The sequence below is a fragment of the Bison bison genome, unplaced genomic scaffold (assembly GCF_000754665.1).
Source record: "Bison bison bison isolate TAMUID 2011002044 unplaced genomic scaffold, Bison_UMD1.0 scf7180017864168, whole genome shotgun sequence".
In the NCBI taxonomy this organism is placed as follows: Eukaryota; Metazoa; Chordata; class Mammalia; order Artiodactyla; family Bovidae; genus Bison; species Bison bison.
The window spans coordinates 3,544,008-3,564,021 of record NW_011494740.1 but is presented as its reverse complement, the minus strand read 5'-3'; the positions used below and the strand labels follow the sequence as shown (position 1 = coordinate 3,564,021).

Genomic DNA, 20,014 nt, shown 5'->3' with positions numbered 1-20,014 from the left:
AAAAAAAAAAAAAAAAAAATAAAAAAAAAAAAAAGAATTCAAAATAGCTCTTCAGGGAAACTCAATGGGCTATATTACAACAAAGACAAATAAAAAAAATACATGAATAAAATCAGAAATTTACAGAGAAAGAAATCATAAAGAAGCAAATGGAAATTCTGGAGCTGAAAAATTCAATGAATAAAATGAAAAATGCAATAAAGAGCATCTATAACAGAAAGATCAAATGGAAGACTGAATAAGGGAGCAGGAACTCTGAAACAGCCCAATCAGAAGAGAACACAAGAGAAAAAAGAATGAAAAAGAGCATAGAAAGCCTACATGTTCTATGTGATGCCACCATGTGTACAAATATTAGAATAATCATGGTTTGAGAGAGGGAAAAGGGAGGGCAGAGAGATTATTTAAAGAAACAATAGTTGAGAACTTCCCAAACCTAGGGATATACTTTGACAACCAAACTCAAAAATCTAATAGATCACCCTATTATCTCTATGCAAAAAGATCTTCTCCAAGACACATTATAGTGAAACTGTCAAAAAACAAGTATAAAAAGAAAATCCTAAAAAAGCAGCCAAAGGAAAAAATATTGTAAACTATAAAAGAATGCCCATTCGGCTCTCAGTGAATTTCTAAACAGAAACCTGGGTTTGATTCCTGCTTGGGGAACTAAGATCCTGTAAGGCAGTGTGGTGGGGGGCGGTGGGGGAGTGCAGTGTGTGTGAATGGAATCAAGGGTTTTTAATAAAAACTGAACTCATAAAAACATAGAATGGTGACTACCAGAAGCTAGGGAATGAGGAAATTGGGTAGACATTGTTTAAGGGTACAAACTTGCAACAGGTATATAAATAAATCCTGGAGATGGAAGGCATAGCATAGTGACAATAGGCCACAAAACTGTATTACTGTATTACTATAAGTAAGTGTATGTAATAAACTTCAAAGCTGCTAAGAGACAAGATCTTAACTGTTCTCAACCTAAAAGAAATGGTAATTAAGTGACATGAAAGAAGTGTTAGCTAACACTGTATTGATAATCATATTGCAATAAACAAATGTATCAAATCAACACATTGTACACCTTAAACTTACACAACATTATATGTAAATTATATCTCAATTTTTTAAATTGCAGGTCTTTTATTCTTTTTTAATTAATTTATTTATTTTAATTGGAGGCTAATTACAATACTGTAGCGGTTTTTGCCATACATTGACATGAATCAGCCATGGGTGTACATGTGTTCCCCATCCAAACCCCCCTCCCACCTCCCTCCCCATCCCATCCCTCTGGGTCATCCCAGTGCACCAGCCTTGAGTACCCTGTCTCATGCATCGAACCTGGACTGGCGATCTATTTCACATATGATAATAAACATGTTTCAGTGCTATTGTCTCAAACCATCCCACCGTTGCCTTCTTCCACAGAGTTCAAAAGTCTGTTCTTGACATCTATGTCTCTTTTGCTGTCTCGCATATAGGGTCATCATTACCATCTTTCTAAATTCCAGATATATGCTTTAATATACTGTATTGGTGTTTTTCCTTCTGACTTACTTCACTCTGTATAATAGGCTCCAGTTTCATCCACCTCATTAGAACTGATTCAAATGCATTCTTTTTAATAGCTGAGTAATATTCCATTGTGTATATGTACCACAGCTTTCTTATCCATTCGTCTGCCAATTATATCTCAACTTTTTAAAAACAGGAGAAGTTCCCTTATCTTTTGATTATTTTTTAGGAAATATTCCCACCTCCCTTTCCTTTTTAGTTCTTGTGAGGCCATGACAAAACACTAAGGACCAAACCACGTGCTATGTGCTCACAACATGCCCCCTTCTCCTTTGTTTTTCCTCTTTTCCTCTCCCACAGTCACTCTTGTTCCTTGGGTAGCCATAAGCTACTAACTCAAGACCAGAAAAATAACCCATGCAGCCCAATCCAAGAATCACCATACACTTGGTGCTACTCACCTGAAATGTGAAAGTCCTAGTCACTCAGTCACGTCCAATTCTTGTGACCTCATGGACTGTAGCCTGCCAGGTTCCTCTGTCCATAGGATTCTCGAGGCAAGAATACTGGAGTGGGTTGCCATTTCCTTCTCCCCTGACCCAGGGATCACACCTGGGTCTCCTGCATTGCAGGCAGACTCCTTACTGTCTGAGCCACCAGGGAAGCCCAAGTCACCTGGATTTTACTTAAAAAGAGAGACTTCTATAGTGGTCCAGGGGCTAAGACTCCAAGCTCCCAATGCAGGGGAGAGCAGATTCAGTCCCTTGTCGGGGAACTAGATCCCACAAACTACAACTAAAGATACCACATGCCACAACGAAGACTGACGATGCCTCAAGCCTCAGCTACGACCAGTGCAGCCAAACGGATGAATACAAAAGACTGCGAAAAGGTCAATTTGCTTAACTTTCCTAAATGATAACTCTGTTTTAGGTCAGTGCCAAGGACAACTTCAAGGTCTGCCATATTTTAAAATTCAGAGCCCAGAGGAAACACCAGCAGTCATTCCTGGAGCCACTGTAAGGTGTGGACCAGAGTGAACCCTATGCTTGCCCATCCCTCATTCATTGCACTGCGATTTACTGACTTGTCAGTTCAGGGCCTGACTGTTCAAAGGATAATCCCAAGCGACTGATTCAGGAATGGGCCTGTGACCCAGTTGTATTCTATGAAAAGCTGCTGGAGGATTCTGAGGGATGCATGGATCCAAATCCAGACATCACCAGTACTCTGGGAACAGCTCTCTGATTTTACCTGCTAATAAAAAAAACTGTATCTCAAGCTGGACATGTGTAAGAAAGCAACTACCTGCTGCTGTGTAAAAACGTAAAATCCAACCATGAAAGTGGATGCCATAAATAATGCATGAAGGAGGACACAGCAGAGAGACTTACAGAGAAATGGAGCCTAAACTATGCCCAACCTACCTCCCGACTTCTATTCTAAATGAATATTATTCCTTAATATTAAAACCAGATTGAACCAGCTTTCTTTATTTGCAGCCAAAAGCCCTAAAACACTGGTACTGTTTTCATAATCAGAAAACATATATGTTTAAAATATCAATAAATAAGGAAAAAACAAACAAATATAGCCAATGCTCAATAAGAGTTTATCAGAAAAATGACACGGAATTCTCCCTACAACCTTTTGCTAGATATCAAAACATATACTTCCTTCTCATATATGACATGAGAGGATGGTTTCTACCTACATCACTCTAATATCCACTCTAATATCTAATATTCAGGTAGATTCTCATATCTACCTATCATATCAAATCTATCTTTCTGCCAGGACAGCATGGTTTCTACCTACATCACTCTTATATCTAATATCCAGGTATATTATTATATCTATGTATCATACCATATCTACCTTTCTGCCACTCTCTTATAAAGACCCACATGATTATATTGGGCCCACCCAAATAATCCTGAATAATATCCCTGCCTCAAGAACCTTAACTGCAACTTGTCTGCAAAGTTCCTTTTATTAGACAACATATTAATAGGTTCTGGAAATTCAAACACTGACGTCTTTGGGGGCCTTATTCAGCCTACCATTTATACCAATGTGACATTCAGAGACTTTTAGAAATTCAGAAATCTGTGAATTTACTATAGTAGTTGTTCTATTCAAAATCACCTAACTAGAGGGGTTTTGCTTGTTTGTGGATTTCATTTGTTCCTTTACTTATATAACTGAATTTGACCATATCTTAGGAAATGTGGGGATTGTGTTGTGATACACCTGAGATGGAGCAGACAAGAAGTCTTAGGATTTGCATTTTTCAAAAGCCCCATGAATTATTTTTAATGTATTCAACTTTCATTCAATAAATATTTATTAATGTTTCAGAAGTTGAAGAGTTTAAAGTATCTAATCACATTTTATGTTGGAAAAATAAATAAAAATGTAATAGTTGTGACAAAGGAAATATTTCATTCTTAAACTGCAAAATACTCCATATATACAATATAAAGAAGACTAACTTGAGAGTGAGATGCAAAAACAAAAACGTGAAGGAGACCTGTTACCAATGGAAAGATTATTTGCTGCATTCATATTTGTTTGTTTCATTTATCTTAACCAGCTCTGAATGTGGCACATTTGAAAATGCTTTTTCTCCCCTCATCACTGTAATGGCTAATTTTCTTATGTGATATTTTTAATTAAAATTGAGTCTGTACTTTTTAGAAAACGCTCAGATACTCTAATTGCAAGCAAAGTACAGTCACAATCAGAAGCCTAGGATGGACCAGGGATTAAGGGATGGCAGACGGCCAAGGTTCAAGCCTTTCCCACTCCCCACCCCACACCCCAGGCTTCTTTAACTATTAATGTCACAGAAATAAACTGAATGGTTTAAAAGTCATGACAATATTCTCAGCCTGGACAAGATGACATCTTTAGACAAGGCCAAGTGTTTTACCACACTCCACAAAAAGATCTGTTTATATAATTTTTAATATCAAAACTGTCCTATATCATTTCGTACTTGCCACCTCCCTTCTCCATTATTGTTTGGTTTGTGTTCATGCAGACAGTTGGAGCTGTTAGTGGACATTTTCCAAAAGTTTCTAAGAACCACAGCAGGACTATTAAGAGGGTTTCTAACAATAATTCCTAATATTCCTTCCTGACTGCAATAACATTAATGATGTGAACTATGGCTTACCCATGGAGTAGGAAATGGCAACCCATTCCAGTATTCTTGCCTGGAAAATTCCATAGACAGAGAAGCCTGGACAGCTGCACTCCATGGGGTCACAGAGAGTTGGACAGGCCTGAGCACCCACAAATGAATGGCTTACCCTCTCAAGTCTCTCCTTCTCCCTTTTTCTACCTCCCAGCCATCCTAGACCTCATAATACACAACCATCTTCTCTATTCTTACACCCAGACTGTTGAACGCAGTAAAATATACACCCTCACAAAATCAGTGCAGATAAGCACCACGCACACATGTGATCCGGAAAGTCACTGTCCCTCTATCATCCTGCAGGATCAAGCTCCATCCCCCACTCCCATTCTTTCAAGCCCATCTGTACCAGTCTTCTGGGCACCACCTTCCTCCCACCTTCCACCTCCCGTCTAGACAAGAACTCCCTCAATGTTTCACCTTCCAGCAGTAGACATATCCACATTACCACCCATTATGACAATTTTCCCTCTTACATCAGAGGAAGAAGCACACCTCCCCCTACATAACTAATAATAAAATGATAACAAGAACACATACTATGAAACGTGTCCCTCATCCTATATCATTATGTGCTCTGTCTGTGCTCTAGGTCCCATCCTCTCCAGCTCCCCTTTGTCCACTGAACCTTCTTCTCTCCAGCTTCTCTATTAAGTCTTTCCCTTCAGTTTCAAGTCTCCTAGACTTCTGCTTGCAACCAAGACAGAGAAATGGTGAGATTTACTCTTCCACCTGAAACAGTGGTTCTCCAGACATAGCACGTTATACAACAAAAGAAATGATGCCTGAAAGATGGGAAATAAAGGAAATGATTCCCATGATTGATTGCCCTTTGCTGACAACCTGAAAGATGGGAAATATAGAAAATGATTCCTGTGAGTGTTTGCCCTCTGCTGACAGCCCTGAGAGCATCTCCAGGCTGCAGCAGTATGAGACAGAACCCAGCAGGAGCCTGGTGAACCCCCTAAATTGAGGAGATGGAGCTGAGAGTCTTACAGCCGATTAGAACCCATAGGACAGTAACAGGAGAAGAGAGCTACACACAAAGGAACTCAGGAGATCTGCAGAGAGTCCTAAATAAGTATTCAGCAGAGTACTAAAGAGCATATGTGCGTAAGCAAACTCCTGGAGACTGGGGAAAGAAACATCTGAAAGGATAAAAGAGAACAGTATAACCTGAACTCCTGCAGGGCTGGGATGCTGGACAGTCGGTCAGTGCACAGCAAAGAGCAAAGAGATACCAGAATTAACTTGGACCGGTCACCTGAGAAGCACCACAAGCCAACAAAATTAAAAGAACAGCATGATTTTAGATAGGAAATACTCCATAAATTTCAGTGTATGTGAGTTCATGAAGGGAATTTTTAGAAGAGAAGGGGAAAGGGGACTATTACTAAATACCTTCTTGGCACCAGGCACTGTAAGGGTTCCATAATATGTGGTCCCTGCCTTGAGAGCCACACACAGTCTTTATAACACTCACCATGAACTCCATCCCCTGAAAATCTCCTTCAGTTTTTGCCAGGAGACAAATGAAAGGTCCCCTCCTTGAAAGGCTTTCTTTCATCATTCTAAAGCTACTGAACTGTAGTGTTGGAAAAGACTACTGAGAGTCCCTTGGATGCAAGGAGATCAAACCAGTCAATCCTAAAGGAAATCAATCCTGAATATTCATTGCAAGGACTGATGCTGAAGCTGAAGCTCCAATACTTTGGCCACCTGATGTGAAGAACCGACTCATTAGAAAAGACCTTGATGCTGGGAAAGATTGAAGGCAGGAGGAGAAGGGGATGACAGAGGATGAGATGGTTGGATGGCATCAATGACGCAATGGAGATGAGTTTAAGCAAGCTCTGGGAGATGCTGAAGGACAGAGAAGCCTGGCATGCTGCAGTCCATGGGGTCACAAAGAGTGGGGCATGACTGAGCAACTGAACAGCAACACAGTAACCCACTTTCTTTTCTCTACAATACTTCTCACAATTTCTAATTATCATTTATTATTATATTTTATGCTTACTTATAACTCATATTTTCTCCCATGCACATTTAGAATATGAGCTCCAGAGTGAAGAAATCACTGCACCCTTGGTGACTAGCACAGTATACAACCATTGAAGGCACTCAAATACTTACTGAATAAATGAAAACAAGAACTGTGACCAGGATTAGTTTCCTGATGATCAATATTTTCCAGACTCATTAGCCCCAAATCCCCTGATGTGGTTCCCTTAGTTATGAAGAAGCATGCTGAGGACTCACCTCTACCTGAGTAACGTTGACGACCAGCACCACCACCATCAACACTGCAAGCAGACAGCAGAACAGCCGTAGTTTGATGAAGTTGATCCACATTGTCTGGCTGTGTCTTGATCACCCATGGCCGACCCATGGCTCCTTTCACTGCTCAAAACTCCATGTCTTTACAGATGGCTAACAAACACATGAAAAGATGCTCAACATTGCTCATTATTAGAGAAATGCAAATCAAAACTACAATGAGATATCACCTCACACAAGTCAGAATGGCCCTCACCAAAAAGTCTACAAACAATAAATGCTGGAGAGGGTGTGGAGAAAAGGGGACCCTCTTGCACTGATGGTGGGAATGTAAATTGGTACAGCCCCTATGGAAGACGGTATGGAGATTCCTTAAAAAACTAGGAGTAAAACCACCATATGACCCAGCAACCCCACTCCTAGGCTTATACCCTGAGGAAACCAAAATTGAAAAAGACACATGTATCCCATTGTTTATTGCAGCACTATTTACAATAGCTAGAACATGGAAGCAACCTAGATGTCCACTGACAGATGAATGGATGAAGTAGTCATGGTACATATACACAGCCAATGGAATATTACTCAGCCATAAGAAGGAACAGCTTTGAGTCAGTTCTAATGAGGTAGATGAACCTAGAACCTATCATACAGAGTGAAGTCAGTCAGAAAGAGAAAGAGAAATATCGTATTCTAATGCATATATATGGAATCTAGAAAAATGGTACTGAACAATTTATTTACAGGGCAACAAAGGAGAAACAGACATGGAGAATAGACTTATGGACATGGGGAGAGGGGAGGGTGAGATGTATGGAAAAAGTAACATGGAAACTTACATTACCATATGTAAATGAGATAGCCAACAGGAATTTGCTGTATTGCTCAGGAAACTCAAACAGGGCCTCTGTATCAACCTAGAGGGGTGGGATGGGGAGAGAGATGGAAGGGAGGTTCAAAAGAGAGGGCATATATGTATACCTATGGCTGATTCATGTTGAGGCTTGACAGAAAACAACAAAATTCTGTAAAGCAATTATCCTTCAATAAAAAATTATAAAAACTCCATGTCTTTGCTTTTCTGAGATGCAGATGAGCTTTCAGTTTGATCTGCTTCTATTCTGTTTAGTTTCATTAAGAGTTCTTTGTATAGAAGAGCAACTGGTATGGATTTAAAAAGCACATTTTTCTCCAAAGGATTCCTTCAAAGAGGAGAGATGAGCAAACAGATCACCAATTACGACAGCTTAGGGTGGAGTAAAACGAAAAACACTGTATTTCCTCTTCCTTAACCTTATCCAAGGCCCAGAGTCATAAGAGAAAGCAAACAGCCAGAGCACAGTAGGAACTACTCCACATTTGGACAATTTACTCAAACCCAGCTCCAGGTTTTCATGTAAATAGAGATACTTCTCCTGCTTCCTATTTATGTTTTAACTTTTAAGAGAGCAAAGAAGAACATCTTCAGATTCTTAGAAATTACAAAATTCACGTGTTAATTTTCTAAAGAGGTCTAAATAAATAACTTCCCTTCCTTTACAGTTTAAATTTTATTACATTCAGTTCAGTTCAGTCACTCAGTCGTGTCTGACTCTTTGCTACCTCATGAACTGCAGCTCGCCAGGCCTCCCTGTCCATCACCAACTCCTGGAGTCCACCCAAACCCACATCCATTGAGTCGGTGATGCCATCCAACCATCTCATCCTCTGTCATCCCCTTCTCCTCCTGCCCTCAATCTTTCCCAGCATTAGGGTCTTTTCTAATGGGTCAGCTCTTCACATCAGGTGGCCAAAGTATTGGAGTTTCAGCTTCAACATCAGTCCTACCAATGAACACCCAGGACTGATCTCTTTTAAGATGGACTTGTTGGATCTTTTTGCAGGCCAAGGGACTTTCAAGATTACTAGGGTAATTATGGGCTTCCCTCGTGGCTCAGTGGTAAAGAATATGCCTGCTAATGCAGGAGACCTGGGTTCAATCCCTGGGTTGGGAAGATACCCTGGAGAAGGAAATAGCAACCCACTCCAGTGTTCTTTGTCTGGGAAATTCCATAGACAGAGGAGCCTGGTAGGCTATAGTTCATGAGGTTGCAAAGAGTTGGACATGACTTAATGAATCAACAACAACAAGAGGAAAACCTGTGATTTTATAAGGAGTTTTGGGATTAGGTGCAAACCATTCTGATAACCTCTGGAAAACAGGAATGCCATCCCTCTGTATGTCAAGAGACAGCAAACACCCTTTGGGTTTCTGGCTCTCCTACCCCACAGGCAGCCCTGATGCCCTCTCAGTTGAGTAACAAGGCACAAGAGGAAAGACACCTGCCCTAAAGATGCAGGAGATGAAAGCTAAGCCTGAGGAGTAACAGGTCACCCTAATCCTTCATCACACCTGCTGAAGGCAGAAGACTTGAGAGTAGGCTGCTCCTTACTATTCTTCCATGTAATCATTTTTAAAATACTCTCCCCAGTTGCTATTATGATATAGGTAAGCAGTGAAGATGGTAGTATTTTGTTCCTAGTGACGATTTCCATGGAAAGCAGGGTAGAGAGGTCAAGGTGAAGAGGGTGCATAATCTCAGTGCAGAGGGCCTCAGGATACCTCAGCTGCACCAACACTCCCCCCTTTTGTGTTGGACCTGGCAAGCCCCCTCTTCCTTCACTCCCCTACTCCTTTGATCTAATCTGTTCCCATTCCCACACCACAAGGACAGACAACAACCCTTCCTCACCCCAGCGTCATAAAGGAAATGAGGCTAAGCTATTCCAATATGCTTTCCATCCTGAGAATTCCCACAGCACTTACTTTTTCCACTTCTCAGCTGATCTCTATATTTGTATGTATTTCTAGTCTCCCCAACTATACCAATAAAGATTATATTGAAAAAAAAACAAACTATATATCCAAAAAAAAGCAACTTAAAGATAACAATGTACTATACTTTTGGATTCCTTCCCAGTACTCAGCTCTTTGCATGATATATGTTGATTCAACAATCCACACAATGAATAATTACGGAGGCCTGGGGCTTCCCTGGTAGCTCAGTGGTAAAGAATCCACCTGCCAATGCAGGAGTCACGGGTTTGATCCATGGGTCAGGAAGATCACCTAGAAAAGGAAATGGCAACCCACTCCAGTTTTCTTGCCTGGGAAATCCCATGGACAGAGGAACCTGGTGGCTACAGGCCATGAGGTCACAAAGAGTCAGACACAACTGAGCAACTAAACAACAACTCTGTATTGCACACTGTACTAAGTGCCAGAAATCCTCCTGGCAAAGCTTACACTCATAGTAGGTAAAAGGTATTTCCCTCCTATATTAAAGAGAAAGAAATCTCGCACTCCTGGCTGCCGGGAGCCAGCGTGAGGAACTCAGACAGTGGCAAAGGTCATGAGGAAGGAGGCTCGGCATACGCAAAGGCGGGATCGAGCCTCAAGAGTCCCCCTGGAAATTCTCGAGCACCTACCCCCAAAACCAGAGTCTGCCTACTTTACTGCTTTGTGCTCTCACCTACACCTCTGACTTTATGGGGGGCTGTCCCCCACCACCTCTCTCTGAAAAAGAGTTAACTTACAGCTCCAGTTAATAAAGTTCTTGGGCGTGACAAGAGTGTTTCAACCTACAAACTCCTTTGGAAGTCCTCTAGCCTGCCTGAACAGGTTCTTCTGGCCACATGTGATTGTTCACAGCCTCCCAACCATGAGAGGCATGAGAAGTTCTAAACTGTCTAAATACAGATTCCTTTGAGCAGTTAAAGATTGATTAGAAATTGTATTGATGAAGGGTTTTTCACTTGTTGGGCCAATGTTTGCTGCTAAGTTTCCATATCCCTTACCTACTGTGTCTCTGGGAGTGTATTGATTAATATAATCGGTGTATAGGAATATAAGTAGTAGCTTTAATGTTTGTAACCTTGGACCCTTGAGTTAATTCTTTTCTTGTTATAGCCCACCACACCTTTGCCCTATAGGAATGCAACTTTATCTAATGCTTTTGGAGGGTGGCGCCTGACTTTAGAATAATCACCTTTAGAGAAAAATAAGTTTTCTGAAGAAAGGGTCATAAAATGTTAACAGGCCCCCTGGCCAGAAGATGATGTAAATCATCTAAACTTTTGCATATGATAAGTTTGAAAGCCTGGCTTCGATAAGGATCAAGGACTGCTGACCTTCCCCCATTATCCTCTATGCACAACTTAAGGTATAAAAACTACTTTGGAAAATAAAGTGCGGGCCTTGTTCACTGAAGCTTGGTCTCCCCATGTCGTTCTTTCTCTCACCTTCTGGCTGAATTCCCATCTGTAGTGTGGAGGCTCGTCAAGCCTACTAATTATGCCTGGGCTTCTAAGATCTGACTGGGGAGGCCTTAATGTCTCCTCTCCTTCGGGAGAACGGGAGGACGCCTGTGGCCTACATAGGTGACGCAAATTCCTTGTCTTGGAATTTTACTGGCTTTCCATGTAAACCAAGTTATTCAGCCTCTTTTCTCCACTGAATTTTCCTACTGAGCTATCCTTATTTAACCACTCTTTATATCTTTAATTCTATTGTATCCTGGTTGCTGACGCCATCCCCGCTTCGAGTTTCCTGGATCCACTGGGGCTGGACGCCGGTACCTGGCCACCTCCACAGAGATGCCAGGTAATATGAAAGACTTCACTTAACCATTTCATGGCCCCAAAACACCGGCCCCTCTCCAAGACCCAGCTACCTACCCACCCTGAAATGCCTGCAAATTCTAGGAAGGAAATGACTGTGAAATAAAGGAAATAACTCTGTCACCAGGGCCCCAACTGCTCCTCTGCAGAAACCCTTCTCAAGGAGTTGGCCATAAGAACCATAGGTTTCCCTGATGGCCAGAGGGAGAAGACCAAACATGATACTGCACAGAAGCTCAGCTGTACCACTGCAGCTGTGGTCTATGTACTGCACGAAGGCCAGGAGTCCAAAGGATGTCAGTATGGCTCAAGCTGGTCAGAAGCAGCACAGCAATGGTGCAGAAGGACGGTGAGGCCTAGAGACCTCGGAGCTAAAGGAACAAAAGGCCTTATAGGCAGCAATGCAAATATGCAAGAAGCCCCTCACAGGCAGAGACTTCTGATGAAAATCCTCATGGAGGGTCACGCCTGGAAAAGACCTACTTCCTGTTACAAGTAGGTGGAATGCTGAGACTGAAAGATCCATCTGTACACCTATAGCCTGAGGTGTACTAGCCAGACCTCTCTTTAAAAAGACATATACTAAAATGTTGATAGTTGTCATCTTTGGGCAGGTTTTGTTTTTCTCCTTCATCTCCGCCAGGAAATATAAGTCACAAATATAAAGAATTAAGCTGGTTTCTAAAAGTAATAATTAAAAAGGAGCCATAGGAGAAATAAGGCATTAAATCAGATACAAGAAAACAAATTTAAAATGAAAGATTCCAAAGTGAAAAAAGAAATCTCTAACAGATTTTTGGGGTTTTCCTACAAATATAAAACCTAGGCATTATAACAAGAAATCTATTTGCAAAGAGAGCAGGAAAATATTATTTGGTATCTCAAATTGCCTTAGAATTGAGTAAGAAAAATAGTGTTAGATAGGAATGACTCTAAAAAGTTTCCAAGATCAAATCCAAAATAAAAATATATAATTGAGTTTAATTTACCTTTTTTCTTTTTCTGGAAATTTCCAGTTCCCAAGAAGAGCTACTTTTTGATACTAAGAAACTAGGGTTTACTCACCTTCAGTATAAAGTCTGAACTCAATCATGATAGCCCTTATTCTTTTCTTGTCACATTTGAAGCACATATTGAGGTTTTTCATTTGTATACCATTCTTCCTGCTGCAACAGAGACAAGTACATGAAACACACGTTAAAGATACTGAAAATGAAGTAAAGGAAAATATATTTGAAATCAAGAACACAATTTTAAAGCAAGAGATGTACAAAGATTTCAGGACAAAGTAGTGGGTAGAATAAGGATAGGAACATTTCCTTTCCTAGCACTAAAAAAAAAAAAAAAAGACCTGGCTATTTATAATCACAAACTTACACAGAGAAAATTACTCTCAGATCTGAGCTGAAGGTCAAAACCTTATAAATAGCAATATAATTGGAAAAAATATAAACCACAGATAAAACCTTCATATGTTTTTGTGTTTCTTTTTTAATTTTATTGAAGTATAGTTGATCTACCACGTGATGTTAGTTTTGGGTATACAGCAAAGTGAATCAGTTATACATATACATACCCCCACCCCTTTTAAGATTCTTTTCCCATAAAGGCTTTACATTACATATAGGCTTTACATTCCCATATAGGCTTTACTCATTACAGAGTACTGAGTTCCCTGTGCTATACAGCAGGTCCTTATTTTTCTTAAAGATTAGAATAATCATGCACTTCAATGCTCCATCCTACCACTAGAGAAAGCTAGAGGTACTGGACACATCTAAAATTTGTGATCACTCCATGAGGACTCTCAACGTCAGCACTTTGGTTAGAACACACTTACTCATGCTTCATATTTATGTTCAAAGAACAAGCAAAAAGTAAAATCCATGATCTGCTGGGTCTGTTTTGTCAAATTTTGATTAAGACTGTTTACGTGCCAAACTAAATTCCTTATGACCTGTGGCAAACCTATACCGACTGCCATTGGTCCAAGGTATTGGACTTCCTTCCACTTCTGCTTTAGGAAGTCAGATACCTAATAAGTGAAAGTCAAAGTCGCTCAGTCGTGTCTGACTCTTTGCAACCGCATGGACTGTCCATGGAATTCTCCAGGCCAGAATACTGGAGTGGGTAGCCTTTCCCTTCTCCAGGGGATCTTCCCAACCCAGAGATCAAACCCAGGTCTCCTGCACTGCAGGCATATTCTTTACCAGCTGAGTCACAAAGGAAGCCCAACGTAATGAAAAGCTGGCTTAAAACTCAATATTAAAAAAATCAAGGTCACGGTATCTGGCCCCATCACTTCATGGCAAGTAGAAGGAGAAAAGGTGGAAGCAGTAACAGATTTCCTCTCCTTGGGCTCTAAAATTGTTGCAGATGGTGACTACAGCCAAGAATTTAGAAGACGATTGCTTCTTGCAAGGAAAGCTATGACAAACCTAGACAGTGTATTAAAAATCAGAGACATTACTTTACCAACAAAGGTCCATACAGTCATGGCTATGTCTTTCCGGGAGAAGGAAATGGCAACCCACTTCAGTATTCTTGCCTAGACAATCCCGTGGACAGAGGAACCTGGTGGGCTACTGCCCATGGTGTCGCCAGAGTCGGACACGACTGAAGCGACTTTGCATGTATGCATGCATTGGAGAAGGAAATGGCAATCCACTCCAGTATTCTTGCCTGGAGAATCCCAGGGACAGAGGAGCCTGGTGGGCTGCTGTCTATAGGATCGCACAGAGTAGGACACGACTGAAGTGATTTAGCAGCAGCAGCAGCAGTAGCAGCAGCATGGTCTTTGCAGTAGTCATTTATGTATGTGAGAGTTAGACCATAAAGAAGGCAGAGCACCAAAGAATTGATGCTTTCAAACTGTGGTGCTGGAAAAGATTCTTGAGAGTCCCTTGGACTGCAAGGAGATCAAACCAGTTTTGATCAGGTTTGAAGGAAATCAACCCTGAATAGTCATTGAAAGGACTGATGCTGAAGCTGAAGCTCCAGTAATCTGGCCACCTGATGGGAAAAGCTGACTCATTAGAAAAGACCTTGATGCTGGGAAAAAATGAAGGCAGGAGGAGAAGGGAATGACAGAGGAGGAGATGGTTGGATGGCATCACCGAATCAAAGGACATGAGTCTGAGCAAGCTCCAAGAAATGGTGAAGGACAGGGAAACCTGGCATGCAGCAGTTCATGGGTCCCAGAGTCAGACATGACTTGGCAACTGAACAACAATGACATCTGACTTTCTACTCCCATCTTACTTGGAATTGCAATCGTCAGTCACACAAATGAAATACCTGAGTTTGGTACTAAAAAGAAAATGAGGCAGCAACTCCACACTGGGCGAATGTTCTTAGACAACCATTTCACAAAAACAGTATATTATTGAACAACCACACATCTAGTTTCTGGGACAGTCCTCATCCTAAATACTCTGACCCGCTAGTCACATAAATGTATTTATCAGAGCAAGTATCTGGAATTAGAATTTGGAATGCAAGGACACCCATACAAAAGACAATTTACACAGAATATACCTATAATTGAATTCTCCTAGCTCAAACTCTCCAAAGAACAGCTGTATTTCATAGGGTACTGAGTAAGACTTTGAAAGTTAACAGGGCACCATCTAGAGAAAAAACTGGAGACTCATCCAAGACCACATGAGATCATCCTTGAACAAAAATGAAGCAGGGACAGAAGTCTGCACAAGGACAGACATCTGCAGGACTTGCTTCCTGATTTCATTCCACAGACCCCCTTCTCTTTCACGTACCCCCACCTCACATGCCCAAGATGCTGATTCACCTAGGCCTTCTCTTCTCCTTTTAAAGCAGCACTAATGCTTTCATAATCCCCCCCTCCCCCACCGCCTCCGAGGGTAGGGTGGCCGCGATGGGGGTAAACACAGGACAGAGAAGTACACAAATCAAATAAGTCACAAAGCTATATATGCTGTAAGAAGAAAATAGGGCATGTTTTTAATGCGCTATTAAAACATGGTAGTCCTTAATCTCGCATGCCCATTAATATCATCTGGAAGCTTATACAAATACCATTGCCTGCACAACACCCCATCAACTGGATCAGAATCCATGGGAGTAGAGCCAGAGAAACAGCTTTTTATTTAGGGTCTGCAGATAATTATAATACACAGCCAAGTAGGGGAACCACTGGTACAGAGTGGCCAGAGGGTGCCATTTGTACAAATTGGTCAGGGATGGCCTTTCTGAAATGATGTTTCCATTGTAACTTACATCGTCCCTCCAGGACAATTCGATTCTGGGGCAATGGGGAGAGCCAACCCTACTTCAGTGATATGTCCCTTCGTTTCCTTTCTCAGAAACAAATAATAGCACTGTATCAGGCCCAGAGAGACTGTGAGGATAACAGGCACAAAGAACGTATTAAACACAGTCAAAGGAAAGCGGAGCCCAAACGCTGTGGAGGAACATTGTGTTGTTTTACTCTGTGAGACAATTGATTATCACGGTCTGGGAGTGCCGCCAGCTTCAAACACACGCTGATGTTCCAACAGATAATTAACCACAGTAAGGAGCGGCACCCATCGCCTCTATTTTTAGAAAATGCGGCAACAATCCTCCCCTAGGGTAAATAATGAAAACAAGGGAAATTTTACAATGATAAATTTTGTATAAATCCTGCCTGAGAATCCCTCTTACCACCACCCTAGTGGTCTTTGATCAAGTGGAGACGAGCGACAGGCCAGGCTGAGTCTCCACATCTCACCTTGTAAAAGTCACACTCTACCCAAGCGACCTAAATCTGATGTCCCAAAACGACAGTAAAACCAGAACAATCCAACGCCTGAGAGGACACCCAGCCAAAAGGGTGGGCTCAAAGCAGCGATGAGACTGGAGTTAGGGGCTGAGGAGGGAGCCGTCTCCAAGTGTTCGGTACTCCCTCAGAAAAGGTGTCAGGGGTAAGGGTCTTCAGCTGCCCCCAACTCTGGGCTCCGCCGCGCTGCGGCTGCTCCCGCGGGTATTGCGACAAGTCTAGAAAGCCGAGGATGGAGATGCTCGCGCCCTGCCCCGCCCCGGGACCGGCTGCTGCTCGAGCTACTCCGGACCAGCTCCAACTCAGCCGGAGGCTCGCGTTCCAGGCTCAGGTACCCCAGCCATGACCTCAGAGGCGGCAGCTCGTCTGCATCGGGCCGGGAACTCCGGAGCCAAAGCGCGGAGAAAAGGGTCTTAGCAGCCGAGAGGCGTCCGGGAGGAGCCAGGCAGTGGTTCGCTCGGGCGACAGGGGCCCATCCCGGCGCTGGAGCACAAGCCGCAGGCCCGCACTCACCTCCATCCAGGTCTGGCCTCCCGCCGTGCGCTCTCCAGCTGCCCGGGACCGGGACAACCTGCTCAATAGCCGCAGCACCAGGCCGCCCGGCCCTGGCTTCCTGGCTCCGCTGCGTCGCCTCACCCCCGACCCCCGGCTGCGATTGGTCCAGCTCTGGGAGGGGCGGGGCCGAGAGTGCAGACTGACAGCCGCGGCCTTGGAGCGCTAAGCTTTGCCCAGAGCCGGGACGCAGAGTTGACCCCCGCGGAGCTCCGTGCAACTTTTCTCCCTCGCTGCTGTCGCCTTTGATCTGAGCTCTGCCCACTATCGGGACCCGGCTCCTGTCGCCTTCGGACATCAGAGTGTCCCAGGGAACAACTGGAGATGCCCCTACTTGGGCCGTCTTTCCTCTCAGTGGCGCAATGTTTTGTTCCCTGTATGGGTCTGCCAAGCTCGAGCACAGAACAGGCTGGTCCTTGAATCTTTCCTTACTTGGACGTATTTTCTTATCCTTGAAAACAACCCCGTTGCTTTTATTCTCCTTGTACGTGACCTAGCAAAAAGGCCTGAATACTAACCACCACCACCACCCCCACCGAAAAACCACTTAATCCTATTTTGGACTTTCTTCTAAGCCATAAAACGTCCGCAGCAACTATGTGAAATTCAGGAACTGAAAGGAGTACTTCGAAGACAGAAGCAATTGCTCAAGAAAGCTGAAGGGATGGCGGGGCTGCGCTGTATTCCTCAGGGCTAGAAGCACAGGGCTGTGGTGTTAACCCAGTTCATCCCAGCAAAAGGCAGGCTCCAAAAGCAGACTGCCCAGACTGTGGTCTCAAGGTCAAAATATTTGATATTTACTGACCACAATGGACTCTATGTGCTGATTCAGAAGTTTTCGCATGAGTGACCCATATGACTGAAATAAAAGGAGGTTCTACATGAGGTAACCTCTTCTGGAGTAACCATTTCATTCTTCTTTCTCGAGGATCAGCCTTTCCTACTCATAAAAGGTGATTTCTGTTTCCTCTGTGCCTAAGGATCCGCAGCCCAATGTGATAGACTTCTGCTCTGATTAAGTCCTGTGTTCCATACTTGGACTCCCTGACACCTATGTTTCCCAGTCTGGCTGTCTGGCAAGTGGCAAATATTAATACTTAAACAGGACATACTGACTTCTAGATGGTTTCGGACCACCTTAGTGATCTTTATTAACCCCCAATCACACAGGCACTCATAACCCCAAGGCGTTTGAGTTATCTTATATTTTACAGTCTGAGAACCAGACATGGAAAAACGGACTGTGTCAAAATAGGGAAAGGAGTACCTCAAAGCTATATATTGTCACCCTGCTTATTTAACTTAAATGCAGGGTACATCATGCAAAATACCAGGCTGTATGAATCACAAGCTGGAATCAAGACTGTAGGGAGAAATGCTAACAACCTCAGCTATGCAGATGACACCACCCTAATGGCAGAAAGCGAAGAGGCACTAAAGAGCTTCTTGATGAAGGGGAAAGAGGAGAGTGAAAAAGATGACTTAAACCTCAACAGTCAGAAAACTAAGTTCATGGCATCCAGTCCCATCATTTCATGGCCAATAGATGGGGGAAATGTGGAAACAGTGGCAGATTTTATTTTCTTGGGCTCCAAAATCACTGTGGACAGTGACTACAGCCATGAAATTAAAAGACACTTGCTCCTTGGAAGAAAAGCTATGACAAACCTAGACAGCGTATTAAAAAGCAGAAACATCACTTTGCCAACAAAGGTCTGTATAGTCAAAGTTCTGGTTTTTCCACTAGTCATGTACCGATGTGAGAGTTGAATCATAAAGAAGGCTGAGCACCACAGAATTGATGCTTTCAAACTGTGGTGCTAGAGAAGACTCTTGAGAGTCCCTTGGACAGCAAGGAGATAAAACCAGTCAATCCTAAAGGAAATCAACCCTGAATAGCCATTGGAAGGACTGGTACTGAAACTGAAGCTCCAATACTTTGGCCACCTGACACAAAGAGCCAACTTGTTGAAAAAAGAAGACCCGATGCTGGGAAAGATTGAGGGCAGGAAGAGAAGGGGGTGACAGAGAATGAGATGGTTGGATGGCATCACCAACTCAATGAACACGAGTTTGAGCAATTCCAGGAGATAATGGGCAGGGAAGCCTGGAGTGCTGCTGTCCATGAGGTCGCAAAGAGACACAACTGAGCAACTAAAAACAACGTTTTTTTTTACAGTTATTACAGACACAAAAAAGAGTGGGAAGGACCAGAGATGCCTGTCCATCACTTCTAGATTCTTAAAAGATCTCTGACGGAAAGTCGCCATACTCCCAATGCAGAATTGTTGAACTGTTGTTGTTCAGTTGCCCTGTTGCACTCCTTTCTCAATCTCGAATCAATCAATTGTTCCATACAGGGTTCTAACTGTTGCTTCTTGGCCAGCACACAGGTTTTTCAGGAGACAGGTAAGATGGTCTGGTGTTCCCATCTCTTTTAAGAGCTTTCCATAGTTTGTTATGATCCACACAGTCAAAGGCTTTAGCGAAGTCAATGAAACATAGGTAGATGTTTTTTATGGAATTCCCTTGCTCTATGATCCAGCAAATGTTGGCAATTTGATCTATGGTTCCTCTGCCTTTTCTAAACCCAGCTTGGATATCTGGAAGTTCTTGGTTCGCATAATGCTGAAGCCTAGCATGCACGATTTTAAGCATGACCTTACTAGCATGGGAGATGAGTGCAATTGTCTGCTGGCTTGAACATTCTTTAGTGCTTCCCTTCTTGGGAATTGGGATGAGGATTGATGTTTTCCAGTCTTATGGCTACTGCTGGGTCTTCCAGAATTTCTGACATACTGAATGCAGCACTCTGATAGCATCATCTTTTAGGGTTTTGAATAACTCTACTGGAATTCCATTGCATCCACTAGCTTTATTGACAGCAATGCTTCCTAAGGTCCACTTGACTTCACACTCTAGAATGTCTGGCTCTGGGTGACTGACTATATCATCGTGGTTATCCAGTTCATTAAGATCTTTTCTGTACCATTCTTCCATGT

The 20,014-nt window shown here is 42.7% G+C and overlaps 1 protein-coding gene across 3 annotated transcripts in view; it reads right to left on the bottom strand.

Annotated features, from left to right (window-relative positions):
* NXPE3 (neurexophilin and PC-esterase domain family, member 3) overlaps window positions 1-17,536 on the bottom strand; it is a 56,155-nt gene extending 38,619 nt beyond the window's left edge. Inside the window, exons 1-4 of one of the 3 annotated variants that reach the window (XM_010842000.1) lie at window positions 16,974-17,536; window positions 12,728-12,828; window positions 7,843-7,920; window positions 6,986-7,156 (exon numbers count right to left, since the gene is read on the bottom strand). In XM_010842000.1, coding sequence (XP_010840302.1) covers window positions 6,986-7,078 — 93 coding nt within the window. In that variant the 5' untranslated portion in view covers window positions 7,079-7,156; window positions 7,843-7,920; window positions 12,728-12,828; window positions 16,974-17,536. The remainder of the gene's footprint in view (window positions 1-6,985; window positions 7,157-7,842; window positions 7,921-12,727; window positions 12,829-16,973) is intronic. The other 2 variants (XM_010842001.1, XM_010842002.1) reach the window with 2 other exon arrangements.
* Window positions 17,537-20,014: the final 2,478 nt, after the last annotated feature.